Source organism: Momordica charantia (genome assembly GCF_013281855.1).
Source record: "Momordica charantia cultivar OHB3-1 chromosome 11 unlocalized genomic scaffold, Mcharantia_2.0 BLBB01000011.1, whole genome shotgun sequence".
NCBI classification, from domain to species: Eukaryota; Viridiplantae; Streptophyta; class Magnoliopsida; order Cucurbitales; family Cucurbitaceae; genus Momordica; species Momordica charantia.
This window is the reverse complement of record NW_028275159.1, coordinates 16,591,026-16,608,491: the sequence shown is the minus strand read 5'-3', so window position 1 is coordinate 16,608,491 and position 17,466 is coordinate 16,591,026. Positions and strand designations below refer to the sequence as shown.

General features: G+C 38.0%; 1 protein-coding gene across 1 annotated transcript; it reads right to left on the bottom strand.

Moving 5' to 3' along the window:
• Positions 1–6,409: 6,409 nt before the first annotated feature.
• Positions 6,410–7,654, bottom strand: LOC111024426 (uncharacterized). The gene has a single exon (XM_022302118.2). It carries the CDS (start codon positions 7,652–7,654, stop codon positions 6,410–6,412), a length of 1,245 nt encoding a protein of 414 aa, XP_022157810.2.
• Positions 7,655–17,466: the final 9,812 nt, after the last annotated feature.

The window sequence follows — 17,466 nt, the reverse complement described above, 5'->3', positions numbered from 1 at the left end:
GATGTATGCTTACAATGCATGATTATAGTTTTAATTTCTTAAATTTTATAAGAGTTATAAAATGTGGTAGATCGAAATTAATATCTATAATAAAGAATTGCATGCAAATATAGGGTCTATGTTAATTAATTTTAAAGGGGCTTAAAATTAATTAGACGTTAGGTTATATCTTCTAATATGATTAGGGGGTAGTCTTTTATTTTGTTTTAACTAGGTTTAAAATGAAATGACAAAAGACTAAATATAAAATATTGCCTATAAGGGAACCCTGTCTAAGGAAGGTTCTGTCTAGGTTGAGGTACTTAAGCTGACCGTAAGGGAACACCTCTACCTGGGAACCGACTTGGGGGTTGAATTAGTCAATATTTTATATACATGCAATAATGTCGTTGGTTTATTAAAGTGTTTAATGAAAAAAACATTATTGTACAACTACCAATATAATAGTTATATTGGGCCGACTAAAAATTCAGTTAGTTAATTTCACTTAGCCAGGATTTATCTAATTAATATACCCTAGTCTTAGAATACTAAGTGGGAGCAAAAGAGAATATGTCATATACAACGTATATATTTGATATACAAAGTATATATAACATACTTTTCTCTCTCTCTCACATTCTCCTTTATATTCACACTGTGAGTTCCATGCTCGGCCTCGTGTCGCCCTGGGCGCGGCCTCCCTACGGAAGGTGTTTGCATGTTTCAATATCGAGGTGAATGGAGATAGTATTCATAGTAAGTGGGAGAAGGACGTGTGACAACACATCCTGCAGTCTCCACCATTGGTTTGCACCGTGAGGTTTCATACATGAACTGCGTGTCGTCCTGGTGCGACCATCCCTACGGAGGGTTTATTGTATGGAATCAAAACCAAGACCAACTCCAGAAATGGATAAGGGTGTCTTAGGTTTTGCTCCAATATTTGCCTTCCCTACGGCGGGATTATTGGGACAGATCTCTAAGGTCTGAAAATGATGGGTCACACTTACGGGGAGTTGTTAAGTTAGTTAGCAATTTCCTGACCAAATAAATGATGACTAAAGTTTATAGGTGATAAGACTCGATTAAAGGCTAAAAATAGTAGTTTTACATGCTTAGTTGGGAGTTAATTATGATGAAAAATGTATGTTCAAGCATATAATTTAGGAAAAATGTGCATAATTTGTGATTGGGGACTTTGGAATTCAGTTATAGGTAAATGAAGGCTAATTTGTGTAAATATGCTTATTTTGTAAGGAAAAGTGAAGATTGATGATAAAAATGCGTCAGGCACATTGCATGACCAAAATTTCTAGCTTACTAGAGGAATGAGCCAACCAAGTTACTTTGAAAGTTCCAGCTTCACAATGCTTCGGCCACATTCGATGCCTAGATTGTCAAAACGGGAATAACAACTTTTGACCAAGTAATTGGTCCAAGATTTGTTATTAGTTCCTAAAATCTCTACAACCTCATTTGATTCAAACCTCCCATGCATTTCTCAATATCTTGTTACCTTCATGGCCTATAAAAGGAGCTTCCAAGCATCACTTCAAGACATCTCATTTTCCATGCTTTTGTTTTCCTTTCTACTTTAGTTTTGTAGTTTTTATTTAAGTTTTGTTTTCAATTATTTTTCGACAATTACTCTTGTTTATTTTATTGCAATTCAATTTGTTCCATTTTGTACTTTCTTTCCAATTCTAATTAAAATGATTTCTTTTGTTATCTTCTCTTGTGTTTTAATTTCTATCAATTCCATGAGTAGGTAAATTGTTTCTCCAACCCTCCTACAAGTTTAGTTCATCTATTTAAATTACATCTATCAGTGAGCACGACGTATTACGCTATCTTTGCTTATCTTGATTGATACAATTTATCCAGTTGATTTTCTTCTTGGCCACTTGTTTAAATCACATTAGTTTGAATTTAATTCTGAAAAGGTTAGAATCAAACGAATCTCATCAAGGTAAAACGGGAAGTTACTTAGAAATAAGAACTAAAACAAGATCCTAGACATAGGCTCTCTTACCCATTAAACGTAAGTTAGAACTTGCTTTATTTAGGATTCTAGAGTTGCATAGACATATGTAAACACTAGCCTAAACTTCGAAACAAACCAAAAGCGGTATGGAATAGGAGTTGAACCAGTTTGCATAAATTGAGTGTAATACGGGCACATTTGGTAGGTGTAATTCATCATTTTAGAACTAAATAGTAGTAAGGGGGTTGGCCTTTTAAATTCTATTATTTCCGTGTGTAATTCGTGTTCCCAACAATTCCACCAATTTTTATTCCCAAACTCGATTGCTCATTCAAGCAGTTTAAAAAATCAATTTTAAAAGAAAACTAGTCCCTATGACGAACTTGGAATATTTCCAGATTATTACTTGTGACAGTGTGCACTTGCACTTACCCTCTAGCTATTAAGCAGAGGCGCAACAATAGGAATAAGAGTTATTCTGGTGTAAAATTTAGTTGAGAACGTCTCAATTCAGTGAAGGAGTACCTGTTTTCCCTACGGTAGCTGTTGCTCTAAATCACTGAAGCGTCGTTGCAAAACAATTTTGTTAGGGTGCTTAATTACTTTTGCTAAAATTTGATTGGGTTTAAAAGCTAATGCATGAAAATGATATAGGTTTGTTTTTTACTTTCAGCATGTCTACTTCCATTATTGCACTCCTAGCCGCTCAAAAACTTAACGGCGAGAATTACAAACAATGGAAATCGAATCTAAACACTATTCTCGTGATAGATGATCTTAGGTTCGTCTTGCAAGAGGATTGTCCTCAAGCTCCTACGCCTAACGCCACTGTGGCGGTGCGCAACGTCTATGACAGGTGGATCAAGGCCAATGACAAGGCTAAGGTCTACATCTTGGCGAGCATATCTGATGTGCTTGCCAAGAAGCACGAGGACACGGTCACCGCTAAGGAGATCATGGACTCGCTGCAGAGCATGTTTGGACAACCGTCCTCACAAGCTCGACATGAAGCCCTTAAGTTCATTTACAACATCCGCATGAAGGAGGGCTCCTCAGTGCGAGAACACGTTCTCAACCTGATGGTCAACTTCAATGTGGGCAGAGTCGAACGGGGCTGTAATAGACGAGCAAAGTCAGGTCAGCTTCATTCTGGAATCTCTTCCGAAGAGTTTCCTTCCATTCTGTAGCAATGCGGTTATGAATAAGCTGGAGTACACTCTTACCACGCTCTTAAATGAGCTGCAGACCTACCGGTCTCTTATGAAGAGTAAGGGACAAGAAGGGGAGGCAAATGTTGCCACCTCAAAGAGGTTCAACCGAGGTTCATCCTCTGAAACCAAGTCTGCGCCCTCTTCTTCTGGAAGTAAGACTTTTAAGAAGAAGGCTGCTGGTAAGGGGTCTAAACCTGACTCCGCTGCTGCCGCTGCCAAGAAAGGCAAGGCCAAGGTTGCAGAGAAAATGTTGCGCCTGTGCTTAATAACAAGAGGGACGAGTGCAAGTGCACACTGTCACAAGTAATAATCTGGAAATATTCCAAGTTCGTCTCCACAGGGACTAGTTTTCTTTTAAAATTGATTTTGAAAATTGTTGGAATGAGCAATCGAGTTTGGGAATAAAAATAATTGATTGGTTGAAATGCACGTTTTATAATTTAATAAAATAGAATTTTGAAACCAACCCTCATACTACTGACTAGTTTGAAGAGAAATGAATTACACCTATCAGAGTCTCACACTAAATTTACTCTCGAATTGCAAACTGGTTCAACTCCTATTTCATACCGCTTTTGATTTGTTTAGAAGATTAGGCCAGTATTTAAAACATGTCTGTAAAATACTAGAAGAATCCTAAGTAATTAAAACTCCAACTTACGTTTAATGGACAAGAGAGCCTATGTCTAGGATCTTGTTTAAGTTCTTATGTCTAAGTAACTTCCCATTTTATCTTCATGAACTCCGTTGACTCTAACATTTTCAAAATTAAACTCAACTGTTGTGATTTAAACAAGTGACCAGCAAGTAAAATCAACTAGATTAATTAACTCAATCAAGATAAGCAATTTGAGCGTAACCGCCGTGCTATCTGATAGATGTAATTAAAATAATGGGAACTAAGTCATTCGTAAGAGGGTTGGAAAAGCAAATTAGCTACTCATAAAAACATGAAAAATAGAAATAATAAGAAGTGGATTGAAATAAAATATCATATTAAGTTTAAGAAGTAATTATAATAGCTAAATTAAAATCAAGAACCAAAATCTAAAGAAAATGATAACAACAAAAAGGAATTGCAATAAAAATAATTCAAGGAATGTTGAGCAAAATTAAAGACAAAACAAATTCTAAAAACGTAAATTCTAGAGAGGAAACAAGCTGGAATTTTAAATGTCAAGTGAGCTCCCCTTTGAAGCTTGATGGAACTTGGTATTTATAAGCTAAACCTTGCAAGTTGGTGGAGAAAATCTTGGGTATTTGAGTGGAGGAGCTACAATGGGGCTTTAACAGCGTTTGGTTGCACGAATCAAGGGATGGGTTGAGATTTCTTCCAACTGCTCGGTCAACAAAAGCCCTTATTTATAGGTAGAGAATGCGCCAGACGCATTGCTGAAGTTTCTAGAGTGTTGGAGATGCGCCAGACGCATCGCTGCTAGCTTTAAGATAGCCTTTGTGTCATCTGCAGCAGGTGCATTGCTGCTTTTTTCTTCCTTTTTCCCTATAAAACATATATATTTCCTCATATCCCAAAACCAAGTGTACTAGTCTTTCCTAAGAAATAGTCCCATTTATACCGGATTCAATGCATGAAACATATGTATTTAATTTCAGAAGACACTAAACATGCACAATTTGTAAACACTTTTTCCTAAAATTCAAGACTTATCACACCCCCAAACTTGAAACTTTGCTTGTCCCCAAGCAAGAACAACAACTACCAAATCAATAATAAGCATGAAAATTTCAAGAACAAACCAAACATCAAGCAGAGCCGAGTAATTTGCTCATATGGTGTCTCAGGAGGAACGTCAAAGCTCTAATCCCTACTACTTTTCTCAAGCAAAATCATCATAAGGCCACCTTTGTTTAAAAGATAAAAGCTTTTCAAAATCTTCTATTGTCTCACTCAAAAAAACTTTTTCAAATCCAGTAGAGACTATGCACACTCCCTTTAATGAAAATTTTCTAGCACAAAAATGACTCGAAAATAGGACAGTCACTCAAGGGATTCTCTAGGCTGGCAACCAATCCGAGCTTGTCGATTAGTGAGTTGCACAAAGTCAAACTAGTTGCTACCATAAAATTATGAGTATCCCTAAGTGAGACTCTTTTTGCAAACAGAGTGGGAACTGAGTTAAGACAAACTTCCTTACTTTTCTTCTCTCATTAAGTTCTCTTGCAACATATTTTCTCCTTTCACGCTTTTGTCTTTCTGCTCTTATTTTCTTTGCAAAAATTTCTCTCACTTTTTTCTTTTGCCACTTCTTTCTTCGTTTTTCCACACTTTTTCTTACCTTTCTTATTTTATTTTATTATTTCTTTTTCACTGCATTCTATTAGGCTTGCTTACGCTACTCCCCCAAACTTGAGGGAAGCGACTCCCCCAAACTTGAAGGAGACAGTGTCCTCACTGGTTTTAAGTGTGAAAAACTTTTGGTGGTGCGTACAATTTTTTTACCATTAAAGGACAATGATCCTCTTAAAAGATGTAAAAAGTTTAAAGGTTAAAACTAAAGAAGCAGAAATGAGTTTATCTTAAAACAACGTGGCAAATGAGTCATAGCTTGATCTAAATAGTACAAAACAAAGCTCATGCATATTCCTAATTATCATCATCGACATGAGAAAAGAACAAGAACCTACTCAAAGATGGCAAATCTAAGACTTTTCATGCTTAAAATTAATTAGACAATTGTGCATTCACTTGATGATTCACAAAAACAAAAATCTGGCAGCAAGTTTTATTATTTCCATGCATGTCAATGCTAGCCCGGAGCAACACATCATAATATCCACGACTTGATAGCCTGCTTTCAAAAGACAAAATCAACTAACTACCTAAGTCCTAACATGCGCATCTACTAATTTATTAACAGAAATAGAACATGCATTGAATTAAATAATACTGGAGGTCACAAAAAAAACTCCTTGAATCATTTTCTTCATTGTTTGTAACATCACGATGTGGTTGAAGATGGTGGAAAGTAGACATGGTTGTGTCGTCTAGCACCAAGGCAAATTCTTAGCAAAATTTCCTCTTTTCATCTTAACCTCTCACATTTAAGCATGTTATTGTTCCTGCAAAATTATTCAAACTAAATAATCAAATTAAAAAAAAAAACAATGCGTGCATAAAGAAAAAAAAATAACAATAAAATACAAGACAAATCCCTCTTTTAGTTCTCAAAACCAAGGCGAGGGTCGCTTATTTGCTGAAATCCCCTCCGTATCACGGTGGTTCTATTTTTAATGGCTGAATTGACTTTCTCTTTTCCTTCTTCAAAGCAGTTGTTGCTATGATGCCTTCCTTTTCTGCTTCTTCTAACTCTGCCTCTATTTCTGCATTTAACAAATCATCCAACTCATAACAAGTAATTCCCTTATCAATGCTAATTACTGCACACTCTTCCATATCGTCCAGATATTTCATTGCATCCAGCATATTGAATGTCACCTTCTGATCATCAACGCGCATCTTGAGTTCTCCCTTCTTAACATCAATTAGAGTTTCTCCTATAGCTAGGAATGGGCGTCCGAGAATGATAGGCACATCCTTGTCAGCTTCACTGTCTAAAATAATAAAGTCAGCAGGAAAAATAAATTTATCAACCTTTACTAGGATATCTTCTATTTTTACTTCTGGTTTGGTGATTGATCTATCTGCTAACTGGAGTATGACGGTGGTAGGACTAGCTTTCCCTATTTCTAATTTCTTAAAAATGGACAAAGGCATGAGATTTATGCTAGCCCCTAAATCACATAGTGCTCTCGCTACATCTTTACCTCCTATTAAACAAGGGATTGTAAAGCTGCCAGGATCTTTAAGCTTAGGGGGCATTTTGCTCTTAAAAACATTACTACTATATTCTTTCAAAGCTACCGTCTCATACTCTCCTAACTTTTTCTTCCTAGTTATTATGTCTTTTAAGAACTTTTCATAAGTAGGCATTTGCTCAAGAGCTTCAACAAAGGGCATGTTAATGTGCAGTTGTTTCAAGATGTCTAGGAACTTACGAAAATTATTGTCCTGATTTTTCCTTACTAAACGTTGGGGGAAGGGAGGAGGAGGTCTAGAGTTACTTACCTGTGGGGCAACCGGTACACTTACCTCTGGTTCTACTATTTTGCCAGGTACGGCGTGTGTGTCTTTCTCTTTCGAAGGGCTAGGGGAAGATTCATCTGGCATTCGAGGTCCTTCGTATGTTAGTTCACTCCTTGTTGCAATGGAGTTGCAATGCTCTTTTCCTATTCTTCTTGGCTCTTCTGTACTACTCGATAATGAACCCCGGGGTCTTGTCCTTACCTCATTCGCAAGTTGTCCCAATTGCATCTCTAAATTTCTTACCGTAACGTCATTTCTACCCATGTAATCCTTCACATCCTTCATGTCCTTCATGGTAGCATCAGTCCTAGTCATTAATTCCTTCATTGTGGCATCGTTCTTGGTTATGAATTCCTTCATTAAAATCTCCATCTTACTCAAGTTTTGTTGTGCCGACTGCACATAATTTTTCTGTTGGTTGTATTGATGTGGAGTTGGTGGAAAAGCCGGTGAATTTGGAAATCCAGGTGGGGTATAAGCTTACTTGTACTGTTGATTCTGTCCCGTACCACTGGAACTTCCTTGTCCACTCCATGAGAAATTAGGATGCTGCTTCCATCCCAGATTGTATGTGTTCGAATAAGGATTGAATTTTTGTTGATTCATTTGACCTACATAATACATAGAAGAAGGGTTAGAAGGGCAATTTTCAGATGGATGTAGATCTCCACAATAATAACAAGTAGATTCAGCTATTTGGTAAACAGGAGAAGGATTGGGTGTTGCTGGGGCTGATGCGGCAGCCGCATTGTTCTTTTCCATGTTCTTCAACATTTGAGTGATGGTGTCAATTTGTTTTTGCATAGACGTCATATTATCTAAGGCTAGCACGCAACAGTTGGATCTGCTCGTTTTGATTAGGTCTTTGATTTCTCCGAGCACCATTGATCATTGTGTTCAGATAGCTGGTCCAGAATCTCCACTATCTCGTTGAAAGATTTTGATGTAAATTTCCCATTTGCGGCCCCATTAAGCATCATCTTAGTCGGTATATCGCAACCTCTAAAGAAATGTTCAATTTGTATGCATGCTGGGATTCCAATATTTGGACAATTCCTTATTAGATCTTTGAAACGTTCCCAAGCAACGTTTACCGCCTCATTCTCCTTTTGTCTGAATGAGATAATCTCTTCCCGAACATCTGCATTCCTTGTCGGTGGGAAGTACTTAACAAGAAATTTATCCACCATATCGCTCCATGTGGTAATGGTGTCTGACGGGAAGGCGTTCAGCCATGCTGTTGCTTGGCCTGAAAGAGAAAAAGGGAATAATGTGAGTCTTAATGCATCATCAGAGATTCCAGGTAATCTAAAAGTGTTAGCAACTTTAATAAAAGATTTAAGGTGAGAGCGTGGATCTTCATGTTCAAGCCCCCCAAACTGGCCAATAGTGTTTAACATTTGAAGCATCATTGGCTTAAATTCAAATTGGGCATCTGCTGGAAGTGGATTCATAACGTTAGAGTTCAGGTCCTCTAATATTTTGGCTGCATAATCTCGTATTGCACGGTCTCTTTGGTCAGCCACATGAATCGGGTTCGGCACTACATTTTCTGCCATTTTGTTGAAGTGCTCACGTTCTTTCTCTTTTTGGATTTTTTCTTGCTGTTTTTTCAGTCTCTGTTCACGTCTTAACCTCTTGCAGGTTTTCTCGATCTCTGGATCGTAAGGTAACAAATATGAATTTGTGCTCATACACTGATACTCAGTTTTGAGGTTGGATAGAGGGATATTTTCAGAACAGAAATAGTAGAGTGATTGCACACAAAAACAATTCACAAAGAATAAATTAAAATGAAAATAAAGTCCCCGGCAATGGCGCCAAAAATTTGTTGCGCCTGTGCTTAATAGCAAGAGGGACGAGTGCAAGTGCACACTGTCACAAGTAATAATCTGGAAATATTCCAAGTTCGTCTCCACAGGGACTAGTTTTCTTTTAAAATTGATTTTGCAAATTGTTGGAATGAGCAATCGAGTTTGGGAATAAAAATAATTGATTGGTTGAAATGCACGTTTTATAATTTAATAAGATACAATTTTGAAACCAACCCTGATACTACTGACTAGTTTGAAGAGAAATGAATTACACCGAAGGAAAACGAGACGCCGAAGGAAAGGTACAGACTTATAAAGCGAGACTTGTGGCAAAAGGCTACACACAAAGGGAAGGGGTGGACTATGAAGAAACCTTCTCCCCTGTAGCTATGCTTAAGTCCATTAGAATACTTTTGTCCATTGCCACATATTATGACTATGAGATATGGCAAATCGACGTCAAGACTACTTTTCTGAATGGCAATCTTGAAGAAAGTATTTATATGTCTCAACCCGAAGGGTTCATAGCTCAAGGTCAAGAGCAAAAGCTTTGCAAGCTTAAACGGTCCATATATGGACTGAAACAAGCATCTCGATCTTGGAACATGAGGTTCGATGCTGCGATCAAATCTTATGGTTTTGACCAAAACGTTGATGAGCCTTGTGTATACAAGAAGGTCGTCAACAACACTGTAGCCTTCTTAGTGTTGTACGTGGATGATATCCTACTCATTGGGAATGATTTAGGATACCTCACTGACATAAAGAAGGGGCTAGCGACTGATTTGGGAGAAGCTCAGTATGTTCTTGGCATCCAAATTCTAAGGGATCGTAAGAACAGAACGTTAGCCTTGTCTCAAGCAACTTATATCGACAAGATGATTGTTCAATATTCGATGCAGAATTCCAAGAAAGGTTTATTACTCTTCAGGCATGAAATTCATATATCTAAGGAACAATGTCCTAAGACACCTCAAGAACTTTAGGATATGAGACATATACCCTATGCTTCAGTAGTGGGCAGCCTGATGCTATGCTGTGCACGAGGCCTGACATTTGCTATGCAGTAGGGATGGTCAGTAGGTACCAATCCAACCGAGGATATGATCACTGGACTGTTGTTAAAGGAATCCTCAAGTATCTTAGGAGAACGAGGGACTACAAGCTCGTGTATGGCTCTAAGGATTTGATCCTTACAGGATACACTGATTCTGACTTCCAAACAGCCAAGGATTCAAGGAAATCCACGTCGGAGTCAGTATTCACTCTTAACGGAGGAGCAGTAGTTTGGCGAAGCATCAAACAAGGATGCATCGCTGACTCCACCATGGAGGCTGAGTACGTTGCAGCTTGTGAAGCAGTAAAAGAGGCGGTTTGGCTTAGAAAGTTCTTGACAGATTTGGAAGTCGTTCCAAACATGAACTTGCCCATCACACTTTATTGTGATAACAGTGGTGCTGTGGCAAATTCTAAAGAACCTTGAAGCCACAAGAGAGGCAAACACATCGGAAGGAAGTACCACCTTATACGGGAGATAGTGCAACGAGGAGATGTGATCGTCACAAAGATAGCTTCGGAGCACAACATTGCTGATCCTTTTACGAAGGCACTCACGGCTAAAGTGTTTGAGGGCCATCTAGAAAGTCTAGGTCTATGAGCATTGTACAGTTAGTCTAGGGCAAGTGGGAGAAATATAATGGGTATAGTGTATGCCCTACTTTATTGTTTTTTCCCTTTGCTTTATGATAATGTACACCCCACTCGAGTTTAGTTCAAGTGGAAGTTTGTTCGGTGTGTTGCCCTAAACTCGTAGTTTGTATTTTGTGTAAAAACAAATGTATATTCAATAAATTTGTTGTTGAATTTATAACATTGCATTGTCCAAAATCCAATAAACTAAACATCCGAGGTTATTTTAGTGTAACCGGGACAGTATATGTGCTGGGTATATATTTGATATACTGGATATATAATTGATATACCCCTGATACACTAGGTATATGTTTGATATACCCCTGATATACAAGTGGATAATGTCCCGTGAATAACCTAAAGGGTCTATAGTATATGGATAAGGCTGGGTACCTTATCATGGCAACACTATGGATACAGCCCACTCTGTAAAGGTTACAGATGTTAGGTGTGTTGCCCTAAACTCGTAGTTTGTATTTTGTAAAAACAAATGTCTATTTAATAAAGTTTTATTCAATAAATTTGTTGTTGAATCCTAGCTTTGCATTGTCCAAAATCCAATAAACTAAACATCTAAGGTTATTTATGATGTAATCGGGACAGTATATATACTGGGTATATAGGTTATATACGGGGTATATATTTGATATACCCCTGATATATGAATGGATAATGTCCTGTGAATAACCTAAAGGGTCTAATAATATATGGATAAGGCTGGGTACCTTATCCTGGTAACACTATGAATAACCCAAAGTACTAGTCACGTTTGTTCTTCATTTTAGGGAATTAGTTCCTGGAGGCAGCTTGACGCCGGAGAGATTATCCGTAGTGTTGCCAGGATAAGGTACCCAGCCTTATCCATATACTATAGACCCTTTAAGTTATTCACGGGACATTATCCATTCATATATCACGGGTATATCAAATATATACCCCATATATCAACTATATACCCAGTATATATACTGTCCCGATTACATCAAAATTAACCTTGGATGTTTAGTTTATTGGATTTTGGACAATGCAAAGCTATGATTCAACAACAAATTTATTGAATAAAACTTTATTAAATAGACATTTGATTTTACAAAATACAAACTACGAGTTTAGGGCAACACACCCAACAAAGTCCCACTTGAACTAAACTCGAGTAGGGTGTACATTATCATAAAGCAAAGGGAAAATACAATAAACTAAGGCATACACTATACCCAATTACATTTCTCCCACTTGCCCTAGACTAACTGTACAAAGCTCGTAAACCTAGACTTTCTAGATGGCCAACAGTTTAGCTGTCAGTGCCTTTGTAAAAGGATCAGCAATATTATGCTCTGTGACTGGGGTTATGCTGAATGCACGCACTAAACGTGGTAACAATTCTATAGATGCAAGCGCATACCTGTCAGAGTAATATAAAATGGATGGAGTATCCAAGTATCGATCCTCAAGGACTTCTAAATAATTTCCAAACTCTAAAAGTTTTAATGAATAGTGAACGTTGAAATGAGTGATTCTTGTAAAATGGGAAGTGGTCACAAATAATTTTTTTGGATTTGGGATTTGGTCTTATAATGGTAAAACCTAGCCCGAATTACTTCAAGTTAGCCAACAAAGAGTCAAGGATACCCTAAGGACGATATGCATTTTACTTTAGGAACCAACGACTACGCTTTTCACTTGACTTATGTCTAAGCAAGTTCAAAGTCCTAAGACATTCCCTAATATGTCTATTATGAGAGATATCTTAGTTTTATGATGGAAATAGTCGCAACCTCGGGTTAAGGTCCTATGTCTAGGCTACTTAACCGGAACCCTTATGTTTAAGGCGCTCCTCTATCGGTTTAACCACTCAACAATGCAAATAAGCAACCTTTTCAGTATTGAATTGTTAAGACTTACAATGGCCTTCTCTAAATCCTAACCTTTTGGGAAAACATGTTAAGCAATGAGTGGAAAGCAAAAACACTACTTCTTAGCAACCCTTTTTAGAAATAAAAGGCTAACTATCCATAACCGGGCTAGAGACGAGAATTTAGAAAGACATATTGAAGAAAATACAGCAAGTAAAATGGTTGAAATTGAAATGCATGTGTGAAAAACAAAAGTTAACTAACGGAGAGTTTTTATCGGGATTGAGAGCTTCGCCCTTCTCTTTCAAGTAAGGGGGAGTGTCACGTGCTCTTTCCTCCAAAAACACAATTCTCTTAACTAAAAATAAAGTAAAGGCAAAAGAAAGATAAGCTAAGTGCTGGATTTTTATAAATTTGAATATGTAGAAAATAACTAAGTAACAACAGAAACAAAACAAAGCTCAATAAAGGAATGTAAAGTGCTCGGGAGTTAAAAACTAAAAGCAACTAATGAAAGCAACTCAAAAGTACTTAGAAAGCAACAAAGAAACACTAAGAATGATCAAGAGAAGGAAGCAAGGCTTGATGAATTTGGTGGAGAAGCTGCTGGAATTTATAGTTGTGCAGAATTGGTTAGGTAGGTCCTAAAACGCTGGTGGATCACCCATTTCCAACTCCTTTGACTGACCAAATCATGCTCAAACTGATAGTGGAACACTTCTTCTACACGTATGCATCGGTTGGAATCACCAAAATGCATTGGAAGACGCATTTCATTAAGGGCAAAGTTGGAAGAAAACCAGGATTTCTGCAGCCTATCAGGCGCCTGGCGCCTCCAATGAAGGTTTTTCCGTCCTTTTGCTTCTTTTGATTAATTTGCACTCCCAAATGGTCCTAAAATTTCATAAATACAACATAAGCCAACCACAAACCATCATATATGAATTTTGCATGAATTGGAACTCAAACGACCGAGAAAAAGTTCGAAACAAACTTAAAACATAATAAAAACAGCATCTAAAACCTTCTTTTTACGCATGTAAACAAGCGTAATCACTCTGTAGCGATCTTCGTGACAATCACATCTCCTCGCTGCACTATCTCCCGTATAAGGTGGTACTTCCTTTCGATGTGTTTGCCTCTCTTATGGCTTCGAGGTTCTTTAGAATTTGCCACAGCACCACTGTTATCACAATAAAGTGTGATGGGCAAGTTCATGTTTGGAACGACGTCCAAATCTGTCAAGAACTTTCTAAGCCAAACCGCCTCTTTTGCTGCTTCACAAGCTGCAACATACTCAGCCTCCATCGTGGAGTCTGCGATGCATCCTTCTTTGATGCTTCGCCAAACTACCGCTCCTCCGTTAAAAGTGAATACTGACCCCGACGTGGATTTCCTTGAATCCTTGTCTGTTTGGAAGTCAGAGTCAGTGTATCCTGTAAGGATCAAATCCTTAGCGCCATACACGAGCTTGTAGTCCCTCGTTCTCCTAAGATACTTGAGGATTCTCTTAACAGCAGTCCAGTGATCATATCCTGGGTTGGATTGGTACCTACTGACGATCCCTACCGCATAGCAAATGTCAGGCCTAGTGCACAGCATAGTGTACATCAGGCTGCCCACTGCTGAAGCATAGGGTATACGTCTCATATTCTCAACTTCTTGAGGTGTCTTAGGACACTGCTCCTTAGACAGATGAATTCCACGTCTGAAGGGTAATAAACCTTTCTTAGAATTCTGCATCAAATATCGAGCAAGCATCTTGTCGATATAAGTTGCTTGATACAGGGCTAACGTTCTGTTCTTACGATCCCTTAAAATTTGGATGCCAAGAACATACTGAGCTTCTCCCAAATGAGTCGCTAGCCACTTCTTAATGTCAGTGAGGTATCCTACATCATTCCCAATGAGTAGGATATCATCCACGTACAACAGTAAGAAGGCTACGGTGTTGTTGACGATCTTCTTGTATATATAAGGCTCATCAACGTTTTGGTCAAAACCATAAGATTTGATCGCAGTATCGAACCTTATGTTCCAAGATTGAGATGCTTGTTTGAGTCCATATATGGACCGTTTAAGTTTGCAAACCTTTTGCTCTTGACCTTGTTCTATGGACCCTTCGGGTTGAGACATATAAATACTTTCTTCAAGATTGCCATTCAGAAAAGCAGTCTTGACGTCCATTTGCCATATCTCATAGTCATAATATTTGGCAATGGACAAAAGTATTCTAATAGACTTAAGCATAGCTACAGGGGAGAAGGTTTCTTCATAGTCCACCCCTTCCCTTCGTGTGTAGCCTTTTGCCACAAGTCTCGCCTTATAGGTCTGTACCTTTTCTTCGGCGTCTCGTTTTCGCTTGTAGATCCATTTGCACCCTATTGGTTTTACCCCGTCAGGTTGATCTACAAGTTCCCAAACGGAATTGAAGTACATCGACTCCATTACAGGTCCATTGCTTTGACCCATTTGTCCTTGTCAGTATCTTCCATTGCCTTCTTATAGGTCAATAGATCCTCGACGCCGTCATCAGGTATGACAACTTGAGTTTCAGTTAAACCCACGTAGCGGTCAGGTTGTGCCACAATCCTCCCACTACGTCGAGGCACCCTCAACACTTGAGGTGGATGCGACTGACGCGATGTGCTGGCTTCATTAACAACTATTGTTGTAGTGCCAGTTTGATCAACAACTCTTGTTGACGTGTTTGTAGCCTCTTTGGAAATCTCGTTAATTACTACCTTACTCTGTGGTTTATGATCTCGAACATTGCCTTCTTCTAAGAAACTCGCATTTGTCGATACAAACACTCTGTTTTCTTTATGATCGAAGAAGAGACCACCTCTCGTCTCTTTAGGGTAACCTACGAATAGGCAAACTTTTGAACGAAGTTCCAGTTTCTTCGGGTTAGTCATGAGCACGTGTGTCGGGCATCCTCAAATGCGAAAGTGACGTAAACTAGGTTTACGACCCTTCCACAACTCAAAGGGTGTTTCAAAAACACTTTATGCAGTCTCCAGTGCATAACCCCAAAACGAGTTAGGCAACTGAGCATAGCTCATCATTGATCGAACCATGTCCAACAGGGTTCTGTTTCTCCTTTCTGATACACCGTTTTGTTGAGGTGTACCAGGGGCTGAGAGTTGGGACGTGATTCCATGTTCTATCATATAGTCCTGGAATCTCAAGTCCATATACTCTCCACCCCGATCTGATCGAAGTGTTTTAATGGTTTTACCTAATTGATTTTGAACTTCAGTCTTGTACTCCTTGAACTTTTCAAGGGCTTCAGACTTATGTTGTATTAGGTATAAATAACCATACCTTGAATAATCATCGATAAAAGAGATGAAGTATTCATACCCTCATCGAGCTCTAACATTCATCGGACCACAAAGGTCTGAATGTATAAGTTCTAAGGGCTCTTTGGGTTGTTCGTGTGGAGACATGCGAGTGGGGGTATCCTATACAATGAGTTTGTATAAGACCGGACCGCGAAATAGGCAATCTTTAGATGTAACACCGTTAACTAATAGATTGCCATTTCTTAGGATGACCAAGCAACTCATTCTCAATCCTGAGTGAGTTATGGACTCCTGCCCGTGAGGGCTCGTTCTTTCATCTGTATGGGTGAGAGTGGCCTGAGTCGCCGACTCAACATTCCTACCATTTTGGGGACAAGATCGAGTGGGGAGCTGGGAACATAACTTCACAAGATGGAATTCACTCCTCCCCGACTTTAGGGGAGTAGATGAGTGTTCCCTTAAATGCTGACTCCGGGACTTGAACAAGGGGCCCCACCCTCTCATTGGCTCGAGAGGGATTTCCGATTATTGGTCGGACCATAACCGGGTTGTTCATTAGAGGAGCAGTGGAATTTAAGGAGTAAGATGTAACTCAGGGGTAAAACGGTAATTTGACCCAACTTGAGTTACGAACACTCGTGAAGGATTGACTGGTCATTAATGGTCGTATATCCCTGGACACGAAAACATTCTACAGTGAGAAGAGTGCAACTGCGGGTCTTTAGTGGAATGACCCGTAGTTAACGAATCTAGATTAACTCGGTTAATGAGTTTGACCGATTAATCTTGCATCGTTGGAGCTTCGGATCTGTAGGTCCATTAGGTAGTCCCCTTGCTAGCTCATAACGGGTAAAACGAGCATTAAATTCTTTTGGAAGAATTTGAATTGTTCAAATTACTTAAGGGATTATATGTATATTGATACATTATAATATATATAGTTAATTGTAAATTAAAACTATATATTATGAGAGATATTATTTGAATGAGATTCAAATAAAATTAATATGAATAAGATTCATATTAAAACTATAGGTTAAAGATAATGTGCATAAGATGTACATTAAAACTATAGGTTATACGAGAGAAATGTTTTAGAATATGATTCTAATTTTATAATAAATAATTAAGTATTGATTATTTATGTATATATATATTTATTAATTATTAATTGGATTAATAATTAATTATATTAATTAATTTGATTAATTAATTAATTATATATATATTAATTATTTTATATATATATTATTATATATATTTTAATTATTATTATTATATATTATATAGATATATATATTAATATTAATATTAATATTTTTATTAATATTAGCAAAATTGCAGGGGAGTGGGAAGTGTTGTGACGTGGGGAGTGATCCCACGTCACCCTTCTTCTTCTTCTCCAAGTATTGGAGAAGGAGAAGTACAGTTGTTACAGAAAAGAAGAAGAAAAACTCCCAGATCTCTCTAAAAAATTCTCTCGATCTCTCCCTCTCTTCTATCAAGGTGCTACCACA